The 16110-nt window shown below is 41.6% G+C and overlaps 2 protein-coding genes across 11 annotated transcripts in view; one reads left to right on the top strand and one right to left on the bottom strand.

The window, feature by feature from the left end:
* si:dkey-92j12.5 (multiple PDZ domain protein) overlaps positions 1-14141 on the bottom strand; it is a 50765-nt gene extending 36624 nt beyond the window's left edge. The window contains 17 exon segments of the mRNA XM_040024424.1: positions 1147-1356; positions 1813-1974; positions 2130-2315; positions 5127-5273; positions 5505-5584; positions 6165-6239; positions 6556-6769; positions 6874-6965; positions 7076-7178; positions 7913-8020; positions 8171-8254; positions 8706-8828; positions 8996-9064; positions 9367-9582; positions 10828-10994; positions 11698-11791; positions 12532-14141. Coding sequence (XP_039880358.1) covers positions 1147-1356; positions 1813-1974; positions 2130-2315; positions 5127-5273; positions 5505-5584; positions 6165-6239; positions 6556-6769; positions 6874-6965; positions 7076-7178; positions 7913-8020; positions 8171-8254; positions 8706-8828; positions 8996-9064; positions 9367-9582; positions 10828-10994; positions 11698-11710 — 2049 coding nt within the window. The 5' untranslated portion in view covers positions 11711-11791; positions 12532-14141.
* Positions 14142-14174: 33 nt separating this feature from the next.
* Positions 14175-16110, top strand: part of adgrl3.1 (adhesion G protein-coupled receptor L3.1) — a 117921-nt gene continuing 115985 nt past the window's right edge. For 6 of the 10 annotated variants that reach the window (XM_040024432.1, XM_040024430.1, XM_040024427.1 and 3 more), the window contains exon 1: positions 14176-14859. The gene's annotated coding sequence lies outside the window, so the exon portion shown is untranslated. Of the gene's footprint in view, positions 14860-16110 lie in introns of all 10 variants that reach the window. The other 4 variants (XM_040024434.1, XM_040024433.1, XM_040024431.1 and 1 more) reach the window with 2 other exon arrangements.

The following is a 16110-nucleotide window of genomic DNA, read 5'->3' as shown; positions in this document are numbered from 1 at the left end:
AGACTCATATTGTGTAAAAGTCACCAAGGTTCAGCTGATTTAGAAATGTCAGACTTCCAAACCACCTTGTTCATTAACATCAGCACAAAAACTACGTGCTGGAAGCTTCATGGCATGGGTTTCCATGGTCAAGTGGCTCCTGTAGGTGTGATGCTTCTGTGTTTAATCTATGTAAGTACATCACAACCACAAACCTCCTAAAATCCTCTCTAAAAATGTAAATACACCATGCGTGGATGCAGCATGCAACGATTATGATTGGTACCTTCACTTAACGTATAATGGACCATCGTACACAAACATACAGCCACCTGTGTAGGCTACACTAAAGACTCTGAATATAAATTAGCCATAATGTGTAGGTGGCTCAATACTTTTGTGTATATACCATGTAAGATGTACCATACCATTTATTATGGAAGGCAACATCTTACATGGCACACTGTCTGGTAAACTTCCATATACTTGGACCATTATGATAAATAATGTATAATAAAGTACTATTGGTATTTGCAGGATTAGCTGTAGGTGACGATCTAATAAGCCGTTTATTCATACACAGTTTGCTTTTTACTTTATCACAGCATACAAGTTAGCTCCAATGCAATATTACTAAACATTTTTAGCAATCAAAATTTTAATATTGCTTCCAATATTGCTTCCAATATTACTACTTTGAGAGGCCCAACAGTAAAACATTAGTTTGGCGTTTTACTTATTTTGCATATTTTTATTATGTTTGGTATATCGTCCTGGGCACAAACACAACTTGTGCGCAAATATGTGGCAATCCTGAGAACAGACTATTTCTTTCCATGCAGTGTCATGTTGAACTGGACATTATAACCCAGGATTAAACTCAAAAAGCTTTAGTTTTGGCAGGTAGTATTTAACCTTGCTCCTGCTTTTAGCTTTATGTTTAAATCATATATATAATCAGCTTGCTCAAAATGATCACACTTTTCTTTCACTAAGTTTGCAGTTTGTAGTCTTTTCAGTTGGTTTGCTTTTAAATATACTTAAGATTAAATAGCCTATATTTCATTAATCATTTACTGTTTTACAGGGCAAAGGGGTGTACTTGAATTTTTATGTATACTGTACAGTAATAAAAATCATAAATCCTCATGATTTGTTTGCACATACCGGCAGAGGTTTGGCAACACCAATGTGGACAGGGCCATAGCCTGTGGACTTTAGGACATGCACAGCATAATCCAGGCTGGAGCCTTCTAGGTCAGTTTCATTGACAAACATGAGCCGGTCCCCAGGAAGGAGGCGACCGTCCCGATCGGCTACACCTCCAGGCACCAAAGACCGGATTACCAGAACTGTTTTAGAAGCATCTTCTGGATCCTAGAGTTAAACCGAAAGAAGAAAGATTTGCTCAAATATGCATAGAAAATTAAAGTTAAACTAGAAAAATGAGAAGATGAGGCGTGAATGCAGGTAAACAAAGTGACGAGGGCTTAATTAACACATGAAAAGCAAAAGCATTGGTTAGCTTCACAGAAGGGAAACCAGCTACAGTTGCTTTTTCTTTATAGCTTGAAAGCTTTTGAAAGGATTGATTTTTTGTTGTGTAAAAAGGTTTCATTATCTAACATTTAAATAGAAACCGTCAGGGCACTTCAACGTGTTGGTGATTTAGAGCACAAAAACACAAAATACATAAATCTTCCCTACAGAATACAGAAGTCAACTCCTCCATTTTCTTAGTATTCACTGAGAAACTCGAACACTGATATTCTTAGACTGCAGCCTATTACAGCCAGTTCTATTTGTAGAAAGGCTCAGAGGCATGTCTCTGACCTGATAGTCCAGGATACTGAAGCCCAGGCCCGACTCTCCTTTCTCCAGCTCGACCACCTGAGCCTCTCTCTCCCACATGGCCAAAGGAGGTGACATGGGGGGCACGCCACGCTTGGTGATGTCCTCAGCTGTAGGACAGGGAATGACACAACCCTGGTCCAACTGGAACAAACGGAAAGAAGAGAGACAGCAGAAAATGTAGAATGATTTACAGCTGTAGAGCACATCAGTTTCTTTTTCCATGCTGTTTTCAAGTTAAAGGATTTCAATATTAAATCTACTCCTCTCAGTTTACCGCCTCTTCAGGCTGTCCCTACCTTATCATTGAACCCAGCCAGCAGCTCTTTCAGGCTGAGACAGACATCATCATCGTCTTCCTCATCACTGTTGGGAACTGAAGGGGGTATAATGCGAGCGCACACAAGGTATACGTGCACTGGCAGCTCCTTCAAAATACTGACCACCTCCTTGTGCGTCTCACCGATAAGAGGAATTCCATTCACCTGCCAGCAAGATACATAAAAATTACACATTATTTCAAAAATACACGTTCTCGAAGTCAGGGATTGGTTGAGTCGTGTTTGTAGCTTTTAAAAAAATGTGCTCTTTACTGTGCTGTGTACCCAAGGTTAAAGATGCTGTGTGTGAAAATGTTTTCCCATACAGCGCTGGCTGCAAATCATCTGACGTTTGTGTATATCCCTAACTGCGTTTCTCTGTGCATGTGTGTGAGCATACTTGGCTGAAATTTCTGTTTTGTGAATCAAGGAGAAATTGCTGGCTGCAGTACATCGAGTCATAGCAGAAACAATTAAAGCTGGAAGCAATAACCCAACCGGGTGAAGCTCATTTAAAAACAGAGATGAACAATGGCTTTGGCATCACTTAAGCCATGGGAAGGAGATCAAAGGGTCGAGCTGCGTCACAGATGTCGGTTTGTCCCCACAAAGATATGAAAGACAATCTGGAGTGTGTCTATAAAGCGAGTAAAGCAGCTATAATTCATCCAAGAGTTCATCCGACTCCTCATCATAATGAGTGATACATGTGAGGGGACCTGTCCCCTGAGAAGTGGATATGCCGTGTTTGGGTTTACATTTTCGTTTTAATTCCTAGATTCATTCCTTTTTTCTTTTTTTTAACGCGTTTGCCTTTCCCCCCAATTTGTTCCAGATTGCAGGTTTTCCCAAGTCGAAGTCTGAGTTAATTAACCCTGAGATGGGAAACTCAAAAGTTTCAGGCAGCTGATCAATCAACTCTGACTATGTTGATCCAGATTTATGTGGGTGTGTGAGTAATGAAAGACAAAAACAAAAAACCCTCATCAGTGAAGGTCTTATGGCATGTTTTACCATGGCAACATGCAAAGAAAGAGTAGTAAATTTAGACTGTGAAATTTATCTTAAGGAGAAAGGAGTTAATAAGTTATATTTATTAGATTCTAGCCAGTGTAGGCCCGTCGTTTAAACATTTCTTCACTTTTCTTAACGGATGGCATTGCTGAAATCCTTCTTGACTACTGTAGATTACATTTAATACATGCTTTTTTTAATTGATGTATTTTGCAGTAACCTGATAAGGATAAAATGCAAGTGGCAGCAGCTGACAGTGAAAAACACTGTGGCACTGATACTAGTGTTGGTCTAGTGCCGGGCTGCACACGCTGCTGATTGGACAGGAGCCTGCCAGTCCAACCCAGCAATAAGGGGATTTACGTGGTTGCTGAAGTATTTGTTTTAGATTTGAAAAGCAGTATAATGTGAGCAGGTGGCCTTCAATGCCTTTTGATTTGGTTTATGTATGCTACAAGCAGAAACTCGAATGATACAGTTTAAGGTTGGATGCAGATACTAGTTACAGTTAATGTTCAAGGTGCTTGTTACTGCCTGAGGCTGAGACATGTTTCTCACACACACACACACACACACACACACACACACACACACACACACACACACACACACACACACACACACACCTACACACACACACTTTAGTTGTCCTATTGTTTAGAGACATTAGAGAAAAAGATGTGGTTTTGGGCAGAGAGTTGATTGTGTTTACTTTCTATTTTCTTTTGCTGATCTGGAAACACCTACAGGCCATGTTGTCCCTGTAGTTTGTTTCCAAGTCATTTTTTGATTCTTATATCTTGTAGTTGAGCAATAAATATCCTTAGTGAAACTGACAACATCTGGTTCTGTGTCGCTTCTCTCCAATCTAGCTGAGCCATAGCGACCATATAAGAAGGTGGTGGTATTCCTAATTCAGAAAACACTTTTAAAAGTAATGCAATTCACTACACCCGTACTACACACCGTGATCTTATAAAACAGCTGGTGAGTGTATGTTATCATTACCACTTTATTAATCTTTAAAAGGGAAGTCAAACTCTAAAGATTAAGAATTTCTTTTGTTAGTGCTTGGGCCCAAACGAGCAACACTAACCTAGCATGTGTTTGCATGGCAGGAGAAAATCTGTGCAAACAAGTGGAAAACATTCAAACTCCACAGAAAATGACATATACCTCTCACTCCAAGTATAAAGTCCAATAGTGCATGTGCACAACTAAAGCTAAAAACACTACATTTACTGTGCTCTCTGTTCTGACTGGCGATTGGCTGGTCAGCCTCATGTATGTTTAATCACAAGCCCATCCATTTTATGTGCACTATGTCAACAGTAGCACATGTAAATGAGCGTGCACACTCACAGATGCACTCCAACATGTCATTAATGTAGCAGCTCTTCACAAAAAAATTGCCAACTTTGTGTCTTTGCAAAGTGGCAAACGACCTAATCAGACACTTGAATCACCTTCACCCAGCCGAACGTGGACATTTTAAAGAAATAACTGGCTAAAGCTATGCAGAGCTTAGAGACAATCACAAGCCAGAAGAAAAGCCAGAAAAAACATGGACGTAGCTTACAGGTTTGAAAAATTAAACCATTGGAGAAGGGCCTAAAGCCTGCATTCTATATGAGGGTCACTAAGTGGTGATAGATATGGTTTCAAAATACTTCCTGACCAACAGAAGTCAGTGGGAAAATGGTTGTCAAGATCAATCATTTGGTCATACTATATTTAAAAATGGAAGATTATCTGTGGTATGAAACCATATGATATGAAAACATATAAATGATGGAACCTTATATAATAAGTAATCCGGAAATAACTCACAGCTGTGACAAATCAATCAGTTCCACACAGATCGTACTATAACCTGGTTTGCATAATCTCATATTGTTATCAAATGAGAAAATGATGAGTTCCACATACGGAGGCTGAAAGGGCCTGAAGTATCAGAGTTACCTCTAATATCTGGTCTCCTATGAAGATCTTGCCACTTTGGCCGACGGGCCCCTCGGGTAAGATGGAACACAGATAGTGATGCCCTGCCCGAGCCTCCAGACTGATGCCCAGACCGCTTGTCTCACTGAATCGCTCCAGCTGGCAAACCTGGTGGAGATTGTGGAAAATAAATGGCAAGAAAACAAAAAACAAAGAAAGCTACGTTTAAAGCTAAGTCTGACGGAGAAGACGTTTGAGCATTGTTACGTCAAAAAACTGTGATTTTTCAATGGTTGTTTTTCTGTATACTGATGCACAAATATTCACAAATGTAAAAACACATGTTTATATATTAAATTTAGTCACGTGACAGTTAGTCAGCATTACAGTGACACTTACAACCACTTCATATCGCGGTCCCACTGCTTGCTGCCACCTCTTTCTTAGGTTTTCCTCCTCAGCTGGAGTCAGTTTCACATCTGTAAAATGTGCACATACAGAAAATCTGCCTCACCCCACATATGTAGAGATATATGAACCCAGGCACATACACACCAATTCAAATCACCTCAAGCCCCCAGATGACCCAATCAATAAATAATGGGATCCTATATGAAAGAATCCACTTGGCTGTATTATAGAGAGATGACAGCATCCTTCTACTTGTGGCAAGGCAGGATGTCAACATACACCCACAGCTCAGGCACATAGGATGTGCATATTCACATCCACCATCTTGTGATTTCTTGGCAAACCAATGTTTTCTCATTCATCTAATAAAGCCTCACAGCAATCAGGGCTTATTTAACTGTGCTCTCTAATCAAGCCCAAAAATTCTTGTCTAAATAAAGCCATATATGCAGGCGGGGTGAGAGACAAATCATCTGGAATTAGCTGAATGAGTTGGATAAACACATGATTGCACAATACTATAAATAGACTCCCATCAAAGAGCACGCTTCACTGGCACATTGCTGTTCCCTGAGTCCAATCAGCATATCACACCAAGTCCCATGATCTAGTTCCAGACTGCAGTGCAGTATGGGAAGCGGAGCTTACCGTTTTTGGAATCGTGTCTGGGTCGTCTGCTGGCGTATGCTGCTCTCCTGGAGATTTCACGCAGAGAGCAAATGCCTGGGAGACGTTTGAGCACACGTGCAGGGATCCAAACAGACATAACACACAAACACACAAAAGAAAAGGTCTGTTTTTCCCCAGCAATCAAGCAAGCAAGCTCAACATCAGTACAGAGATTCAATATCATACTCCGATCCAATATTACAAAGTTAATTAGGACACAGTTTAACTCAACTATGAAGGTAGCACCAGTGAATCAATGATCCTTTGAATTATAGATTAATAATCAACACGTTCTTGAGTTTCTCGGGTACAACAAGAATGATTTGACCGTGACACCACTGAACCAATGTGTTTCCCCTTCACAAATCACCTGTCTCTTGAATCTTGTTGAGGCCCCATTTGTAGGGATTCCCTTCATGGAAGCTGTGGGAGTGTCGGAGGCGCTGCAGAGGAGGAACTGGAGGCAGGATGTTACTAAGACGGACGGCTTTTCTCAGCAACCTAAGTCTGACCAATGGACCTGTCCTCCTCAGCACTTCCATGGCACGCTGTTCACTGCAGCCCTGCAGGCTCACCCCATCGACCTGAGTCAGGTGACAAAAGATGTGGATGGAGTAGTATAGATGTACACAACTACAAGTAGATTTAATGGCAGTGTAGGTTAAAAGAGAGAGAAAGAGAAACTCACAGACAAGATGATGTCTCCAATGTGTATGCGTCCATCTTGATCAGCAGTGCTGCCTTTTACTATGCTCTTCACCATCACGCCAGCACTGTATACTGAGGAAAGAACAATATATGAAATATATAAAATCTGAAATGAAACTGAGAACTGATTGCATAATTGTGGCACTGTATTTTATTTTTTATTGGATAAAGATGAAATTTACCTGAGTTTAGGTCACCTACATAGCTAGAGATGCTGAATCCCAGGCCCCGATTGTTCTTAGTGAACTGCACACTGAACTCATAGTCATCATTCAAGTCACTGACCTGGAAAGAAGTCCAGAAGAAAAAAAAACATAATTACCACCTTGCAGTTGTATGCCTTCACCAACCAGTCAAGATGACATTTGCAACCACGTCTGTCCAGACTTATACAGCCTAATATATAGCGTGATATTTAAAGGAGTTTAATAGGTGGGCACCAAAGATTAGTGTCACGATACGGTCACAACCTCATCTTCTGTTCCTAAGTTACAGCACAGCAGAAAGGAAAAGTGTTTTCAAAGAACATTTTTATATCAAAGTGACGTTCACTTGTGGTCCTATGGTAATAAATTCTAATCTCATCATCATTTTACCCTATTGCACATGTGAGTGATATTTTGTCATAATTAGCATATGAATTTTTGAGCTATACCTATTTTAAATCGGTTCATAATTGAATAATAAAAATTTGTGCATGACGTAAGGAAATTACAGATTTTACGAACACATTACAATCATCAATTTGGGATGGCCATGAGAAGACACGGAGAAACTGCCCTTTGACCATTGCATCTAATATATACCTATTCAGGTCTTCCTTGTACTAAAGGAAGAAGGGACAGAATATCCAAAAAAAACATCAGCTTCGCTGGCACAGATGCATAAAGATATTTGATTCCCCATTTAAATCACTGAGTAATCAATTAGATTTGAATTACACTGTAATATTTTTTGATACCCCTCCCCTCCCACCCCTTCTCTTCCACAGGCACACATACACACACACATACACCCACCACGCCATCCAGGTTTTCCTGGTTGAAGGCAGGGGAGGAACAGTGGTTGTCCTTAGGACCATCCCGGGCAATGAGCAATTTCACCCTGGTACCAGCATTTCGCAGCACCTAGGCCAGGCGAGCATAAATGAATAAGATGAACAGTTAAAAGCCACCTATTCTCAAACAGGGAAAACAGTGAAACCGCAAAAACAGATTAAGCAATGATTTAATCACCAATTTCACAAAGCGTTATTATAATTTGAAATCACGCCTCACCTGTGCCACCTGCTCGCTGTTCATGCCCGCCAAATCCGTATCGCCAATGCGCAGGATCTGATCTCCGCTGTGCAGGCGCTTATCCTGATGAGCAAAAGAAACTTGTTTTGATAACAATGCTTGGCTAAAAAACATCATTCCAACACTGTGCTGATTGAACCATTTTATTTGTGTACAAATTAAATAAACAAGACATAAAGGACTAATAATTCATTAATTGATCATAAGAGGATTCATTGTATTATCGAACAGCTTAGCATTCCCCTCTGCTTCTCGTCTTTCTAATCTTTTTATACCTTGCAGTTGTATATGTTTGCATACAACTGCAAGGTGGAATTTATGGTTCTTTCTGTGCTTCTTTCCAGTTCAGTGACTTGAATTATGAGTAGGCTAACCAAAGCTTGACTCTCCATTTGATTAGTCTTTTCATCTAAGTAATGGCGAAAATAAAAACAAGACAGGAAAGAAAAAGGATTTTTTTGTGTAAATGGCTATGTAAACTTTAGCTTTGTGATTCAGTCGCAGGCACACTTACCCTTCCAGCAGCTCCTCCAGGGAGAATGGTCTTGACCATGACCCCTGTACTCCGTCCTCCTATGATGCCAAAACCAAGTCCTTTCCCATCATTGGTCAGCTCTATCATCTCCACATGACGCCTCTAACAGGGCAAAGGTTACAATAAGTGGGAGGGAGACAGAAAAGGGGGAGTGAATAAATAATTTCTCATTAAATGCTTGAAAAAGGAGAAGAGTATTAGGTGTTTCATTCAGTTATTTTTTACATACATAAGAGATACATAAATATTATATACAATGCTTTCTGTACCTCGTGTGCAAAAGCAGAAAGGTTTCTCCCCATGGACATGGTACGGGAGATCCGAGGTGGAGTGCAGTACTAAAAGAAATGCCGTGTGTTAAATAAAAGCAAACTGGAATTATATTAAGTGAACATAAGTCTTCTTATGATCAGATAAGACTCTCATTTGATGATAGCCAACTGGGCCTGACTTACAAAATGCAAAGAGATATTCTGTAATGTGAAATGTGACATTTCAAATAGTAATGTGCTCCTTTTTACAACAGAATAAAAGAAATCATTTGATTGATTCGTAGTCTGTGCATGTTGAAAATAAAAGACTCCCTAATACTAAACTACTCCTGAATGACCTCTCTTTTATCGTGGCTATTTTTATATACCTGAGATTCAGTTGGAACATAGTTATCTGGGTAGATGTCTGAGAAGGACAGCTCCTGTGAGCCATGAGAGGAGATGCTGCCGTCCCTGGCAGAGCTGGGCCTTCTGTTCTCCACGGCCCATGTGTACGAGTCGCTGTGGCTCAGCGTCTTTGTGCCCAGTGCTTCACCCTGGCATGGGCCACAGTTCATGGACACGGACTTGGAAATGCCCTTCCCCTGTTTAGATTTACACAACAGGAAGGAAGAGTTTAAATTGAATGCATGAAGCAACAGAAGAGATGGATTGGGTGGAGTGCACGGAGAGAGGATATATAAGAGAAGGATACAAGGGAAAGAAGGAAAAAAAGATGGGTGACAGGAAGATGGGTGACGGGGTTGACACAAATTGAAGAATGGAGACGTGCAGTCAGAGAGGAACAGGATGATGGTAAGAGAGCGATGGAGGCAAATCAAAAAGCATAGAGCAGTTGAGAAAGGAGGCCAATGTGAGACAATGGAGAAAGATGTGAGAAGGAGAAGAGGGAGAGAGAAGAATGGGTTGGGTGGGGGTGGGGTTAATGTGTGTTAACTGAAAGGGAAAAAATACAGAAAGATGTAAAATGGAGCAGAGAGGGAAAAGATTGCAGAGTGGAAACTTAAGGATCTGAGATAAAGGCTTCTTTTCAATACCACATAACCACAAAAGTGTTCTCTTTTGTCTGCAACGTTTTCAGTTTCAGAGTTTAAAAGCAAGTTTCAGTGGGTGCCTATTTGTGATTTGTATTCTATCCTAACAATTTTGACACCTGTTGAAATGGCAGAAAGAGCGTTAAAGAGAGAACGCTATAAAAAAAAACATACCAACAGGAAACTTTACCCTCACATTCCAAAAGCTATGCATAAAAAAAGAAATGTGCAAAGAATCTCAACTAATAAAAACCATGTCAGCGTCTGTCCTGTTAAAAATATCTAGAGATCTTTGACACACTCCAGTGCCGCGCTTCCCAGAATGCAAAGATGCCAGAACGCTACAAGCCCAAACCACATGGTAATCTAATATTCCCCGTGTGTTTAAACTTTGCCTATTAGAGGATGTCACAACTGGTAGACACCAAATGAGTACGCAGATACATGCGCCGTGGAAGTGCAGGATTGTATGCATAAAAACTCTTGGATGAGTGGCATCCAGAGCTGTATACCTCACAACTCAAACACACACACACACACAAACAGACACACACATCAGCTCAAAACTTATGACAATGTTACAGACGACTTCTGTAAACTCTTCAACCTGATATATCCACTTCTTCCCTCCTCCTCCCCTCTCTCCCTCTTTCTCAGGGCTTTAGTGGTAAGCTTAGGTAAGCTGATTACTCATCCAGTCTGGTTCCTGCATTCAGTATTTTGGGAATGATTCCGGGCTCCTTCCTCACCATTCAAATGTACCAAACGCCCACACATTCTGGCTTTTCGCTATACCTTCGCCGCAGGCTTCTGTTGAGCTTGCTGTAAGCTCAGTATATGAAGGAACAGTGGGCTCTGCAGGACAGTCTTCAGCAGGGATAGCTTCTCCTGAGTGGGGGCCTCTCCTCTTTCCTTCAATTTGGCTTGCAGTCTCTCCACCGCCGCCAAGGCACACTGGGTATCTGCGAAGAAATTGTAGATTATTTGTGTCATTCAGAAACAGGATTTATCCCATTTGGCTTTGCATTAGTTTTCGCATGCTGTGGCAGCTGCTGAGACCGTGACACAAAGCCAGGTATTTGATATTAAGCTATTAAATGTCAACACTTACTAGTACCGGTGGGAAAGCAAAAGAGTAAACAATAAAAACAACTGTGCTTTCGAGGTTCGAGTGCTTGTCTGAAAAGAAAAATCTATGAACCAAGGCTGCCTGTGTGAGTTATTTTGATTTAAAATCTGTGGCTTGATATGGAGGCAGAAACTGAATTAAAGTGGTTACACACGCACACACAAACCACAAAAACCTATACTTCATCACACTAAAGGAGGCGTTCGACTTCACCGCAGAGCGAACGATGAAGCGTTTCATCAGGTCATACTGCCCTTGTTTATTTAGCTGAGTAGCAGCTGATGACCACAAGCCACAACTGCAGTAATTGTACTTGGCAGAGGGTTAAAACCCCGTAACTCTTCACCGCAAAGTTTTGACTACTGACCAGATTGTGAGTTCTTTCGCCACCTGCACGTGTAACTGTTCCCTTACTGTCTGGCTGAGGCAGACATGCCTGACACCTTAATTGTAAGAGCTTAATGACGGCAGTGGTGTGCAGTCTGACAGCGGTAACTGAGAGTGCTCTACATCTTCAGCTGTTTGAATTCACTTACCTATGATTTCCATCGTTGCCTCACAGATCGGTATGAGTGAAGATTTCCTCCCGCTTCTTCCCTCAGTTAAATGTCATACTTGTCTGTTTGACAACTGCAAGATGAATAAAAACAAAGGTGATTGTGCAGATTTTTTTAAATGTGTTCCTTTTCACATTTTTAATGAAACTGAAAGGGATGAAAACATAAGATGATTTCAATAAAGTTTAGAAAATTATGAATCCTGTAACAATGTAATATTACTTCATTGTGTCTTTTTACACCTGTTTAGCAGCATGTATCATTTTTACCCTACGTCTTGGAGGCCCGTGCCATGCTTGCTTGCAAGCGCCTTGCTTGTCACCTAATGCTCTTTAGCGGGATTTAAATCTTTTCCAAAAGGCTTTATCAACCAATGATGCTAATTAACAGCGACACATAGCCTCCATCATTCTGACTTGAGGAGGGGAGGAGGGGGGCAGTCTGTATGGCTTCGAAGCATGATACCAGTGGCATGATTTGATTTGCAAAACGATCGACTAGAAATGACAACGACTCATCTTAAATCTAATTAGAAGCCATTGATAGGCAAGAGGGGTATGCGCAGTAATACATACCCTTCACGGCAGGGTAATTAAATCTTTAGCTTGTCCCTGCTGATATTAAAGCAATGCTGACAGCTTCCAAATATTACTAAAATATATTAGAGATTAATGGTTTACAGTAGAATTACACGTCCCCATTAGCAGTTCACCTGATGTTTAATCGAGCACACTGGTAATTTCTATCTTTTTTTTTTTTTTTAATTTCTTATCCATAGCACTGAAACGCCACGTGCAGAAAGGTTCATCTCACCTCCATTGCAGCGCCTGTGGACGATCAACAGGTCCCCACTGAGCTCCAAGCACAGCACACACACCACTTTCGAGAGTACACGGGACAGATTTGCCTTTGCCGAGTAGAAAAAAATTAGTCTGTCCTAATGGAATAAGTCATAACAGCTTATTGAGAGACGGGGAAATGCCAAGAAGCGAGCTCTGGGCTTTATTTTCCTGCATTGTGTCCGCAGCTTGTGAGCGCTCCGTGCAGTGCGCATGTCACACCCTCTGATCTTCAGGCGCAGAGGGCTCATCCCTACTGATAAAGAGCTAGCCATCAGTAATCCCGTAGCCACAGGTGGGAAGTAATTAAGTTAGCCACTCAGTATAAATGTGAGTATTTATTGTTTCTGCTACTTTCTACGCTATTAGCTTTATTAGACTTTCTTTGACAGATTTAGCCTATAGTTACCTCTAAGATGAAGATTTTACACAAGCTAACACGTTTTATTTTTTGTTTAATTATAAAGTCATGATTGACATTATATGACATAACAGGATTTTCAAATACAACACTGTGGTTTCCAACTTTTTTGGCATCGCAGAAACAAAGCGGTGTGTGGCCTCAGTTACATTTTGGGTGTATGTGAGGCTGTTTTTAAAAAGCCTTTACATTATTTCAATTTTTAACAGATCCAATTGGAGATCTCGCCAAAAATGACCGGAAACTGCGTTTTCCTCCTTTTGACTTCCTGTCATCATATCAAGACCCTCAGTATCTGTCTGCTGTCCCTGTAGGCTACTGTAGAAACTGTTTATGGTGAACTTGAAATCGTTATCACACGCTTATTAATAACATCATGATGTTACATACAGTACATTTGTTAGAAGAATCAAACCACAGGCTTTCCCCCAAACCTAGTATCTACTTTAATACTTTAACCACGCTTTCATCTGTTCTGTCGCGCTTTTCATTCATATAGAAAAGTTACGATAATGCGTTATTTTAATTTAATGTTACCTTAATTTATTAATGGATTTACATTATTATGCTACTACTTTTCCTTTTGCAAAGAATCTTCTGTTGTTGCTTTCAGCACATTTCAGTAGGGCGCATGCTTTTTAGAGTAAACCCTTTTGAGAAAATGAGGGTTGACGTTGTTGTAAACCAGTTTACGTTTATGTGGGCCTATACGCCTTGTGGTGAAGTAGGCCGTGGACATTAACCATATTTGATTCAATTAAGAAATGTTTTTAAAAATTAAATAAATTTACAAATTTATTTGGAGTTTAATAAGTTTTAATAAGTTTTTGCTGTGCCAAAAAATGTCAGGTTTTCCGCTACAGGGAAAACCCGTTCGGATTGATCTGTAAAACAGCCCCCCAACTCATAGCCTGACTTTGTAGGCATATGGATAATTTCTGCAGGTCACCGTAGCAAAAATCATTTAATGGGTTCCATGGTGCGATAAACCGAAACCAACCCTGTGGTTTCCCCCCTTGTCCCTCTTGATTAGCTAACAATGTGGAATTTGTGGGAACGCTTACGTGTTCTCACACGGCAGGTGGAGCTCTAGGTCCAGAGATTTAGGAGCCAGATCCAGTTCCTTGTTTTCCACTGCACACCCTAGTTCTCCTCTCCCCATTTCTCTCCCTGCATCCCCAAGGCAAGAATCATCACCCTCTCCCCAGCCCTCATCCACCCTGCTCCCCGCCCGCCTGCAACGCAACGCTCCTCGCGCCGGGCTGCGCTCTGATCAGCCGAGCATTCACCGCGCCTCCAAATTGGTTTGTCATTTCTGACCCCTCTCTCTCTCTGCGCCGACCACGGTCCTCTGCTCCACTGCGCTCTGCGCTCGTGGACTTCAGCAGAAGTCACTAAGAACATAAAGGCAGCCGAGAAAGATAAAAAGAGAGAGGGAGGGAGGGAGGAAGGGATACAGACAGACGGATAGAGAGAGGGAGAGACAGAGATACGCTTCTGTCCTCCTCCGGCGCTCCGCTGGACTCAGTGGGTTTGGACGGACTGACGGACGTGATACCTCCTACTGTGCGAGCTCTGATCGGGATACTAAGCACGCAGCTATTGGTTTGTTACACCCTCGGCTTCTTTATTTCGATACCCTCTTTCAGGAACACTTGCCAATGTCGTTCTGCAGCCGCGAGAATTAACTAGAGCCGGAGTCGAGGCACAAACCAGCCACTGAAATTTATCGACTAGGAAGATACGTTTGTACACAAGAATTGCGTTCTGGTGACTGTATAGAGCAAAGAAGGAGAAGAAGGAGAAAGGTTATTCCCGACTCTTCTCTGCGCTGGATGTGTAAGCTATACATGCGCCTATACTGCTGCGACTGGCGATAAGGTAAGAGCCCGCTCTGTGTACCGACACAAATGATGGGAATTTTTTCCAGACATTACTGGTAAACGTCTTGGCTTTATGTCAACCCGTGTCACTGAATTGCTCCGAAAGCGCTGACTTTGGATGTTACTGGTGCCCATGGGAATGTGGCCTGCCATTATTGTACTTACGGGGAGCGGAAACTGGCCTTAATGGACGATTGGGTAAAATGTAATATAGTGCCAGCATTTGTACAGATGATGGTCCAGAGGCTTGTGGCTGCATGGGCGTCGCTAGGATGTGAGACGTCGCTAAGGCGAAGTAATAAGCAGTGATACCCATAACCGCTCCGGAATATAATCAATGCAATCACATTATCCCATGACATCTTCTCGGCCAGGGTGTACACATAATTATTATTCTGTAGCCGCAAGTACCTGCCTCACTGCAGGGCGTAATGACAAATCACATGCTCTGGCATGATAGATGACAGACAGACCAAGTGTTCACCTCATCAGTATTTCCTCTCCTGTTTTATGTGGTTGTCATTTGAGTACAGCTAGAGCTTATTTGGGGGCTGTGCTGGTTTGATCAACCGCAGTCTGAAATCCAGAGTAAATCCAACGGCTTTGTAAGAGAAGGAATATCCAGCAGGCCAGTGCACCTCAGGATACGTCAATCATGCGGATATATGAGTGAAAGCTTTGGCTCTTATTTACAGAAGAGGCGTCCGGGGTTGCAGATGACCTTGATGTGAAACTGTGAAGGCGGCAGAATCCATCGATGTTGACCTCACGCTGAAAAAATAAATTTAAAAAATATATATAAATATGTAAATATGTGTCAGATTCGTGTGACCGCAGACGTGTACTCTTCCTAAGAAAAATGAAGTAGTAACATAGCCTAAACCTTAAAAGAAAAGAAAAAAAGCCACACTGATAATAAACAACATGGTTCATTGGAAGTTGTCTGCCTCCCAAATACTTGCAGGTGTCTGACAGTAAAAACAGCCTTAATAGTCATTTGCGTTCTGTGTCTGCTTGGGTAGCTGTAGGCTCGCCCTTTTGACTTTCAGCACCCAAATGGCCATCAGCAATGAGATTCAGTGTAAACTCTTTGTGTGGATCTCAGTGTTTAAACAAAGGGTGGATAAAATGTAGGTTGCTGGTTGACGTTGTGTTGAGTCAGTGCTGCGGCTGAGATAGGTGTCTCAACAGAATCCACCAAGCAGGTGAGCAATAGTCAGCGTTGGATGATGTGCATCTGTCTACAGTG

The sequence above is a fragment of the Simochromis diagramma genome, unplaced genomic scaffold (assembly GCF_900408965.1).
Source record: "Simochromis diagramma unplaced genomic scaffold, fSimDia1.1 OVJJ01000302.1, whole genome shotgun sequence".
In the NCBI taxonomy this organism is placed as follows: domain Eukaryota; kingdom Metazoa; phylum Chordata; class Actinopteri; order Cichliformes; family Cichlidae; genus Simochromis; species Simochromis diagramma.
Note: the sequence above shows the minus strand (reverse complement) of the source record. Positions and strands in the feature narration are given on the sequence as shown.